Here is an 11332-nt window from a genome sequence, read left to right as displayed (position 1 = left end):
CATAGTTTATTTGAACATGAATGTAACAACATTTATAACCTCATATGTTACACATTACTGTATCTCAAACAATGTCCACCTACTTTTGAATCACCCCGCATATACATATATGTATATATATATAATTACTTTGTTGTTGCTTGTTAGGTCCAAAGATTAAAAACTAACCTTTTCAATTTTTTACAAAAAGATAACTAAAATTTTATTTAAAGTGAACGAAATGAACAGAAGTATTTGAAAAAAGTCGATTAACGCAGTCCTGGTGTAAAATAAAAAATGGAGGGTTTTGTTACTCAGATGATTCCTCAACGTCAGGTGCACACTGAAAACAAAAAATAATAAAATGAACCAAATTAATCAATTGCAGCAACAGAGTGAAAGATATGAAAACATGATATATGTCGCAACTCATAATTAATCAAACAACAATTAACAACAACATTTAATAAGCAATTAAAAAAAATAATTAAAAAAAACTTACAAAATATTCTGCGAAACTTGTTTGTGTGTCATCTAACTTGATCATAAACTGCATGGACAGGAACCCCTTGTCATCAGTTCTTAAGGATGTCCGAGTTGATACCAGTAAGGCCTTTGAAAACGGCCTTATCAAACTCATCTTATATCTAAAATAATAGAGAAAGGCAAAATCTACAAACGTGCAATCTGATTTCAATGCAGACATATATTGTAAAAAATATTAGAAGAGTGGCAAAACGCATGGCCTTCCTACAGTGGCTGGTTTAAAATGCATATGATATGCAATAACTGTAATGCGTGGATGCATGGACACTAGGATGTTGTTTGTGTATGTTGGCAATGCGTGTCGGAGAAAATTAAGTTTTAAAACGTTAATTACCTAATTACTTGGTGCTGAATTACTGAAAATTCTTCTATCATGTCTGAATCTTTCGGATAATCCCACTAAAAAATTAATATTTCTATTTATAACAAAAATACATCTTATTATAATTTTATGAAAATGAAATGCAGTAAGATTATCACGGCAAAGCCATTTCAACTCTAGCATCAACTCCTGAACCCACAACATTAATGAACTGGTGAACTTTATCAAACATATCTCCAACAGTCCTAACAAAAAAGTCAACCCAAAACAACCAACTATTTACAAATTTACCAAAAAATGTATTAGGCGCATCAAATTAATAAAAACTATAAATGGAAAAATGAATGGTTAAGGGATAGAAAAAAATTTAACACTAAATAAAAAAGATTAAATTATGTACATGGTATGTACCAGTGTTACCATACGTGGTCAGCCTGAAGTGTGGTTTATCCGTGGACATCGTTATCTCCAGTACGTCACTTGATGTGTCCAAATCAAAAAAGACTTCCTTCAAACATTCTGACTTTAACAACATTTTATTACCATTTTAAAATTTTATACCATAGGTCAGCAAACATTAAAATAGGTGCAGAAAAATTAAATAGCAGAAAATGTAAATTTATAAAAACAAGATAATTAAAATATAAAAAAAAACAGTAAAAATCATAAAAAAAATAATACTCTAATGATAATTTTGTTGACAACACTTGAACCATCAAAATCATAATTCAAGGTGTCATTTAGTTCCAATGTTTTTAAGCTGCAATTTGTTAACACACCACCTTCTTCAAGCCTATGAGTAAAAAAAATAGATGCTATTTTAACAAATTCTTATAATAATTGTTGTTTATTAGAACAGGCAGAGCAGAGCCTCTATTCAAATTGCCACGGGGAAAAAATTAAAAAGTTATAATGTACCTCAAATTAAACAAAAACAAGTAGCAGAACTGAACTTGAAATTAAATTAACTAAATTAACATAAAACTAATGTTGAGACATCAAAGATAAATGATTTAAAATAACCAAAATAAAATAAAAGGCAAAAGAATTATGACTGAAATAGAAAAAATTAAAAACGATTCATCAAACAAAACTCATAAACCATATTAAAAGATAATAACAAGCATAGACCAATGAATGTCACAAATAATTTGTATCCACAAACTCAGAACATACAGAAGTACCAAAGGGTGGCCCTCCCCAGCATAGCATAATTCGAAAGCGGTCGTCCCGTCAGATGAAGTTGAAGACATGGAGGAGCTACCAAATATGTTCAAGCATTCCTTCAATAATTAAATATTACTTCATTAGCAATTATATATTCTGCAAAGAAAAATTTTTTTAAATTTAATATTTAATTAATTAAATTTTTTAATAAATTTTTCAAAACACACATTTGTTTCATAAAGTAAAATGATCCAAAAGAGCAATTTTACATTCAAAAAGATGAGAACACATTTTATAATAATGGGAGAAAGACAATTACTTACCAGTAAAATTTTGAGATTGATGCTGAAAACGACGTCTTCCTTCAGTGAATAATGCCTAAAGAGATCAGCCTGAATGTAAGCATTGGCCACCACACATTTGGAATCATCTACAGTCACCTTCAATCCATGCTCTGTGGCACACACCAATGCTATCTTACATATTTTTTTTTTAATAATTGATATAAATAAAACATAAGATTATGATGACATTCAGGATTTACATTATCAAATTATATGTGAATCTTTCATTGAATTTATTTTTATTTTATTTATTTTTTATAGATTTTAGTAATTTCAAGTTTGTACAAAAACGTCTTTTAATTTTTTAATAATAATTCTAATAAAATAGTTAAGTTGTTAATACTAACGTAAACAACTAATCTAATCTAATAGCAAGAGTAAGATTTATAAAGTATAGTAAAGTTAAGCTTAAGTAAATAAAAGTAATGTTGAAATTATTTTTTGACTTTAATTTTATTTTATTGTAATGACTAACTAATATTAATTAAAACTTCTTAAATTCTTAATCTTACAACTTGTCTTAACTCAAAATTAAACATTTAAAAAATTTTTAAAGTATTTAAAATTTAAATTGAACTTAACTAACATCTTTGAAATGAACTGCTTTCAGCAGGACAGACATGTTCTTAGCATTGTCCATTTTAGCCACAAGAATATTTCTGTTGTCACTTAATATACCAGATGCTTGAGAAGAAATCATTCCAAAATCTGACTCTATTAAATAATTAAATTAACTTAACTAACTTTTTTGGCGCTAAATTGCGTCGCTTATTTACTGTTTATATTACGAGGAACGCGCGTTAAGTTGTCTCAGCACTTGTCATTTACTATAGTAACTTAACATCATGATGGCCAATGGTCATGATTGGCTCGTTGGCTCGTTAGCCCTATCTTGCAAAATATAGGAATTTTTCAAAATATAAAAATTGCAGAAATTGTTAGCTGAGTGGCTGATAGCATTCATTGCGCTTCTCCACATTAGAAGCATCGGGAAGCGTACATATTTAGCTGTTCAGTTTTTAAAAAAGCATTTAAATTTTATGTTCAACGCACTGAACTGGTGGCTCAACCTAAATGTCTCCAAAGAGGGTGAAAGGTTTTATAATCTTGGCTTAAAATCACACCTCATAACTTGAAAAATGTCAAGTCGTTTAATGAGACCAACCGCTTAATCGGACCACTTTAGTGAAGTTCCGATTTGAACCGATTCAACAACTTCAACCGTAATACTCCAATATAGTTATCGTTTTTTAAGAAGAATATATTATTGAGCAATCGAATTTCGTTCGTCTCCAACAATTCATGTGATGCAATATTTAAAAAAAATTGAAATACACTGTATGGATGTTTCAATAATTATTTGTCACACATCGCATCATTCAATTTATTTGTCACCTTGTTTCTCAAACACATCATCCGCTGTGTTGTGTTGGGAGAGCCAGCTACAGCCGACTAATATAAGGAAGACGTCTATATGATATGCATGCATGCGCTTTCCAACATATCCATCCATCCACACACATTACATTTTAACTTTCCCTTGCATCTTATAACGTTTGTGTTTTTTAATATCACTCCTCATCTAATGAGAAGTTAAACATCTTCCATTTAATGCGTGCATATGTTTACAAGTCGTTTAATTTGAAAATAAAACACCCTTATTTGATTGTTAGGCTTGCAAATATAATGCTATTTTTATTTACAAGTATATCATACATCATTTGTTTTAAAATATGATACTTACGACAAACGAAAAAATACCTATGCGACATTTAAGAGATTTCAAAATTTCGTTGTTGATATTTTTTCTGGAGTACTTTTGGGATACAGAATGTTTCAACCTGGATGTATCTTCTGCAACTTTAAAGCGAGGCCCACCTGGTTCTTACTTTGGTTACTCCATCACTCCCCACAAAGTTGGGCACCACAACAGTGATATCATGTTAGTTGAGAAGTGAATTTAGTTTAGTGGCTTGAAACTGTGTGGTGTTAATAATAATTTAAGGACGTTGATTTAGTTTATGTTGAAACTTGCTAGAAAATAAAAAAAGCTTGAATATTAATCAATTTATTTGACATTATAAACGTTAATTGCAATTTATATTATTGATTTTTTTTATTTATTCAAACTAAGGATTGAAACAGATTAAATATTCTATTGACAACACAGAAGATATTAAGTTAATAGTTGGTACGGTGTGTACGTTATTCATTTTTACGAAACTTTTTGTAACAATCTAAACAAAAATGATCATAAAATAACGAATGCATAACATGTCGGACAAACCAGCTATTATTATCGGATCTGTTAACTAAATGAAATAAACTGTGCCGTCTAAATGTTTCAAACTGTGGTTTCAATCAAACCATCTGCACATGCTTCACACATTATTTTTCTACATCCAAGTTCAACATCTTAAATTAACAACTGTGAAAAGTACAAGACCAGCATTGTTGTGCGTGCTTGTTTGCGTTCTATATTACATGCTTTACACAAACAACATGTACGCATGTACGCATGTGTGTGTGTGTGTATGTGTGCGTGCCTGTGCGTGTTTGTGTACGTCTGTCTGTGTGTGTATGAGTGCGCCTGTGCTTATTTGTGTATGTGTGTCAATGTTAAATGAGATGTTCTGATGAGGTGTAATTAATTATGTGGTGTCTAGAAAAACAATGAATATGGTTTTCTATATTTTCTTTCCACAATTTTTTTGAATCATCATAATTTGTTTACTAGGGTTTTCATATTGAAAATTGGATTTTAATCTGCAAATATTATATGTTCAATTTAATTTTTTTTACTTTAGATTGAATAATTATGATGTCAATTACATTCAATAATTTTTGTTGTTAGATTCCTAGTGGGGGCACCTCGGGACAATGCTTCAGACCCCCTTTTTTCAAATATTTCTCGCCCTGGCGTTCTCTACAACTGTTCTTTCCACGACGAAAACACAGATTGCACGCCGCTGCCAAGCTTCAGAGAGTGTAAATCTCTTCAGCTTTCTTGATGACGTTTTATAGAAGTTAAATAGTTAAACTTAATTGAAATTTTCATTGAAAATAGACCATCATAAAATAAGTAAAGTCATTTTTACATTTTTTTTTATTCCTGAACAAAATTTATGCACAAATAATTATATGTAACACGTAGTTGTGCTGAAAGATGAGGATTATAACGATCAGTGGTTTGGTGGTGTCGTCGTCAGTCAGAACATTCCTTCAGGACAAGCTCTGGTACGTATTATAATACACGCATGCGTTTGTGCATTGTATTGCATTGAAGAAAATTTATAAGCGCCTCTATTGAATTATCCCTAGAGACGCGTCAATGCTGTCTTTTGTTGAAAAGATGATGTTTCAACCGACACTTGAAAACATCACGGCTGATGCCGGTAACGTGCCTTAAATCAGTCGGTAATGAGCTCCAGATTTCGGCAAACGCAACTAAAAACCTCTTTGGCCCAAAATGTATATTAGATACCCTGTAGGTAACGTGGGCAAACAAGGTCACCCAATAAATATGCTTCCATGCTTTGCCGATCTCACCCGAGCTCGATAAGGAACATAAGATATTGATTTTATAACTTCTTTAAGACATTCTGGTACATATTATTATATTTATATGCATTTGCATCAATTCTGTATATATTTTTTAATATTTTATTGAGGAGCAGGCTTTTTTTAGAACCTTTAAAAAGGGATTTAAACTTAACTATTTCACTACCAATGTCTAAAATCTTCATGCTACGCTGAAAGTTTTTCAAAACTGTAAAAATTTAATAATCTCTTGTAATTTAAACTTGTTAGTTTATTAAATTAGCTATTCACATTAACAATAAGCGTGTATTAATTGTGTACGGGAAGGCTTGTGGCCACAAATATGGGAAGGTTTCATCAGCTCGATCAGAAACACCTGGTTGGTGCATATCACTGACGAACAATCTCAAGCCATTCAAGTTTCATTCACCATGCAACCTCAAGCACGGAGGTTACTTCGATTACGCTGTTTGCCAAGCTGGAGTCAGCGCCTTCATTGACAAGGTATCATTGGATGTTCATTCAAACATGTCATTAAGCGCTCTATTCAACACTTTTTTGAGAGTTTCATCAGTTATTTAGTTTTAACATCTTTTAACATTCCATTTAAAATAAATTAAACTTATTTTTAGACGTTTTGGATTAAATTTTCATCTTTATTTTTCGCTCACATGGAAACCTGCGAACTGTTTGTCGATTTGTTACTTTTCAACAAACTTCAACCGTTGACAGATTGGATATGTTAAATAACTTCATAACATTTAATATTAGTAATAATTAGCAAACTATTGAATCGTCATGAAATCTCAACGAATGACTGTCATTCAAAGTATTAACACACATTAACAAACGTTAATTCTACAGAATACGTTCTTTCCACCATGCCACATCCATTTAAGTGATAATTTGAAACATGTGTTTCTTATAAATAAATAATCTTGTTTACTCTTGTCATCCTATGTGTGTGTGTTTGTGCGTGGTGTTTGTGCGTGATGTGTGTGTGTGTGTGTGCGTGTGTGGGATATGTGATAGCGTCTGAAAATGTTATAAAAGATAAATAAACTCGGTTGAAAATCTAAGACTAAAATTTTTAATTTAACTTTTTTAAATAGTTATTAAACACACACAAGCACAACGCACACAAACAAACAAACAAATTATACAAATCAAAGAAACATATATGCGTGTGTTTTTTTTGTCTGTGTGTGCATGCATAATTGTCTATCGAGAGGATTGTATTGGAAATTACTTTAGAATGTAATGTTGCATGTGCATGCGTTACTTGCTGATAAGCTGGAGTTCTCATACTTCTGTTTATCCAGCGTCTGTTTTGTGTGTTTGGAGGTTTGGAAAATATAAAATTTTCTTATCAGTGTGCAATTGATCAATACAAAATAAGATATTAATTATTGTACTATTATGACGATGTTTCAAATGTTGTTATAGGGTTTGTTTCAGTTGAATATCATTTCATTGCTCCGATGTTTCTCTCCCATGTTTCTTTAATGTTAAAGCTTTTTTGAGTTAACATTATTTTGTATTTAAATATTGGAACAACTTTAAAAAATGCTATCATTACCTCAAACTGTTTTAAAAAGCAAGATCAAAAAATGAAAGAAAGCAACATTATTTACACAAATGTTTTTTTGGCATTTGCCAGATTTCTTACCAATGGAAAACTTGTAATTTTTACATATATTATATAAATCCTTATGCGTTGCAATATAGATACATTTGAATGATTCACATGAACCCCGAAGGACGGTGAAATATTGTTGGGGGCACCTGGAGCACACCTATGGAGGGGCGTCGTGTTCGGTGGCAACTTGCGAAATGAGTTAGATGGAGAGGAAGGTTGGTTTGAAATCAACGGACTGAACACCACAAATGGTAACATCTTCAACATTCATTTGATCGGTGGCAAATCAACGGAGAATGAAATAACTCTCAAACCTCATTCCTATTTCGGTCCGTTTGTTATTCAACCGCTTGAATTAATTTTTAAAATAGAATAAAATATTTATTCAATTTTGTTTATAGTTAACTTTTTTTTATTCTCCAGGAATGTCAATTTCGACCAGTCACAATATGGCGAAGCAGGGACGGAAGGTGTACGTCGTTGGCGCGCCGAGGTCGGACAACGTTGGCGAAGTTTTGCTGCTGCAGAAGGTTCACGCGCATACGTTCCTCGTGAAGGTGACTCAAATTTAAAATAATTCAATATCATCATTATCGTTCAGTTTATTTTTTAAACCAACACTTCATTTTTAGATCCAGCTATTGAGAATATGAAAAATCTAACATAATACATAGGCTATTTTATTATATTCATTTAAATTTATGCTGAAATAAATGAATATTTTTTCAGGTCAGATTAAAAGGCCAACAAATGGGTTCAAGATTTGGCCACAAAGTCCTAGTCATCGATGTAAATGGAGATGGGTACAAGTTTTTGACATGTTTCAAACATCGAATTATAAGTTTGATCTACTAACTAATTAATGCAATTAAATTTGAAAATAATCGAATTGCTTTAAGTTTGTTTAATGGTTAATACCTAACTAGCAAATTATGAACAACTCAAATGAAGGTTAGACGATCTGGTGGTAGGAGCTCCACTGTACCATGGTGTGGATAGCTGTGGGGGAGCCATCTACGTTTACATGAGCACCAAGGGTTATGTCAGTGCATGCAATCATTAATCTATATTGTGTATTTATGTTTTGTGCATACACATAAATATTCAAATATATGCATGTTATGACAAGAAATGTTAAAATTAATAGGCAAAAATTTCACATTCTCTTATTTCTAAAAGGATTTAAATTAAAAAAACGTCAATGAAATTTGTATTTATTGAAATATTTCGACTAGGGCATAAAAGAAAATGCAGTACCAATCGTTATTAAAAATACTTTCTGCAGTGCACACCACCTCAACACATCATCTACTGACGCCGACATTCCTGCCGTTGAAAACAATAATCTTTTAAATAAATCCTCTTACAAAAACAATTCTTTTCAACATTTTTCTTCAACCAGTCTAATAACACCACCAGCAACGCCAGCAATACCACGGCCACTACCAACAACCACAACAACCGCTACAACAGCAACATCAACGGCTTCCACTGATCAGACGAAAAACTTCCACGACCCATGGTTTGGATCCGACATCGTTTCACTGGGCGATCTTGACAGAGACGATTTCAATGGTGAGCATAAAATTAAATTCATCGGCGCTACCTTTGAAAAAAACAGCTTTTAAATCAAAACATAGAAAGAAATTTGGTTGCTGATATCATAAATTGAATGTAACAAACAGATTATTTTTTTCCAGATTTTGCGGTTGGTTCGCCATACGAAGGGCGCGGCCGGGTGTACATCTTCAGAGGGGGCATCACCGGTCCGCAGCATCAACCCTCACAAATCATCGAGCCATCATCGTTCCAACATCTATTTAATCTTTCTTTTAGTTCGTTTGGATTTTCCCTCGCTTCAAATGGTTTTGATCTCGATAGCAACCTGCATCCTGATCTCTTAATTGGGTCGTACCTGTCCGATGCTGTCGTCCTGCTGAGGTCATCTCCTGTCATCGACATTCGTGTCAGCATTAAAAATGAACCCAAATTGATTAACCCGAATGTCAACGTTTGTGGGAATGATAAAATGAGAGGGAGAAATGACGGCGTTGGATGTTTTGTGATGAGACTCTGTTTCAATTATTATTTCAGGTTGATTAAAATCTATAAAGTATATAATTAATAAATAATTTATTTAATTTTAATTTTCAAACAAAGGAAAATGCGAAAATCTGGAAAATTAGTTTTAATGTCTCACTTGAAGAGCAACAATTCAGCCAAACATAATTCTAGCATCAACGATTCAGTGTCACAAGCCTATTTTAAATTTTACGTGGAAAAAGCCAACACTACACCGGAAAAATTACCCACAGCCGAAACATTTTCAACATCTTCGCAAGCACCGCAAATGAAATTGTTTAATAAAACAACGACAGCCAGCAGCCAAATAATCGTCCATACGACTGCCAAAGAAAATAAAGACAATGGAAATTTAAATTGCGTTTCGCATGACGTTTACCTTGAGGTGATTGTTAAATGTCGGTAGGAATGCTTCTATAGTAAGATTGAAGTTGAATGGAATGATGTGATTTATCTTTTCATATGTTTAAAACCCTATTTTTATTTAACTAATAAACTTTAAAGAAATATATAGTTTCGTTAAAATAACAATTTCCAATTTTTCAAGTAGCAGGACAACCACGATTATCAAAATGGTATAAACTTCCATCTCAGTTATGAGTTGATATCCTTCACTCCCCTCAATTCATCGTCGTCATCTCATAGTCATTTAAATCCCGTCTTATCAGTTGAAAGTTCCAGAGGATTAACACACGTGGTAAGCTCTTCATCAGTTTTTTTTGCCTTTTATTGAACGTCGACATCACGCATGTCTGTTAGTTTTGTAGCTTTTTGAGGTATTTTATTGTTGCTATTTAATATTTTGATAGATGTCTTTTAACAAGTTTGAGATGTTGCAAATAATATTAAAGCAATCACGGCAACGTTATTAAACTTGGCAGAGGCGTAGCCAAGGAGAGCTTCGCGACCCAACTCCCTCCCTCTAAAAACATTTTGTTAGGTTAAGAGTTTAATTTAACAAAAATATTTTGTAAATTTCATAAATTTCAATTTGAAAGTGCTGGAATCCCTTAAAAAACAGCCGTTTTTGCCAACTTTTAATAAAAATACAGATTTTGGTATGGAAAAATTCATAAAAAAGTGGAATCAACAAAAAAAATGTTTTCGACTTTTTTCTAAAACTTCTAGCTCCCGTGCAGAAAATTTTTGGCTACGACGCTGAAACCTGCTTAAGTCAACTTATTTAATAGTTGATTTTGTTTAGGTGAATTATTTAAAGTCCTGTGGTTCCGACAATATCTGCCAATGCGATTTGAATGTGTGGGGTTTCATGCAGCTTGATATGTGAGTCACATTTAAATAATAAAACTGTGATTAAATTAAATTTTAGCTCAATTAATTCTAGACTATATATATATTAGATAATTTGACTAAGCCAAAGTGATCCGTTCTACTGTATGCTACCTTTGTTTTTGCATTTTTTTGTTCTTTCTTTTCCAGATGTTCAACTAATTTTCAATCACAAAGTTCTGAACAGATCTCAAATGCAATATGCATTATAAGTTTGTGAAATTTCAGAAAACATAGAATACAAGACAAGAAAATTGTTGCAATGTGCTTTCGAAATCTTTCGTCTGAAATATTGTTATTGTTCGTGAAATCAATCGTCATAAAACCTAAAATGTCGGAAATAAATAATAAACATTTGTCGATCACTTCCTCAGAAACATCCGCGGTTATTATGAATTGACATCTACACATCAGCCGGTCAAC

The 11332-nt window shown here is 32.2% G+C and overlaps 2 protein-coding genes across 2 annotated transcripts; one reads left to right on the top strand and one right to left on the bottom strand.

The window, feature by feature from the left end:
- Positions 1 to 289: 289 nt before the first annotated feature.
- On the bottom strand, positions 290 to 2998 carry HELRODRAFT_156866 (hypothetical protein; the record flags this gene model as incomplete). The annotated part of the gene is made up of 8 exons (XM_009018275.1): positions 290 to 322; positions 482 to 626; positions 860 to 924; positions 1248 to 1370; positions 1529 to 1640; positions 2024 to 2130; positions 2338 to 2490; positions 2945 to 2998. The coding sequence occupies 8 exons, from the start codon at positions 2996 to 2998 to the stop codon at positions 290 to 292; spliced, it is 792 nt and encodes a 263-aa protein (XP_009016523.1).
- Positions 2999 to 4091: 1093 nt separating this feature from the next.
- HELRODRAFT_191408 (hypothetical protein) lies at positions 4092 to 10545 on the top strand (the record flags this gene model as incomplete). Its single annotated transcript, XM_009018274.1, has 13 exons — positions 4092 to 4300; positions 5213 to 5346; positions 5513 to 5595; positions 6226 to 6402; positions 7659 to 7752; positions 7961 to 8094; positions 8267 to 8346; positions 8489 to 8574; positions 9011 to 9112; positions 9238 to 9631; positions 9698 to 10004; positions 10170 to 10316; positions 10501 to 10545. 13 exons carry the CDS (start codon positions 4092 to 4094, stop codon positions 10543 to 10545), a joined length of 1992 nt encoding a protein of 663 aa, XP_009016522.1.
- Between the last annotated feature and the right edge of the window lie 787 nt (positions 10546 to 11332).

This window comes from Helobdella robusta (genome assembly GCF_000326865.2).
Source record: "Helobdella robusta unplaced genomic scaffold HELROscaffold_21, whole genome shotgun sequence".
NCBI classification, from domain to species: domain Eukaryota; kingdom Metazoa; phylum Annelida; class Clitellata; order Rhynchobdellida; family Glossiphoniidae; genus Helobdella; species Helobdella robusta.
The sequence above is the reverse complement of the archived record's forward strand: the minus strand, read 5'-3'. Positions and strand labels throughout refer to the sequence as shown.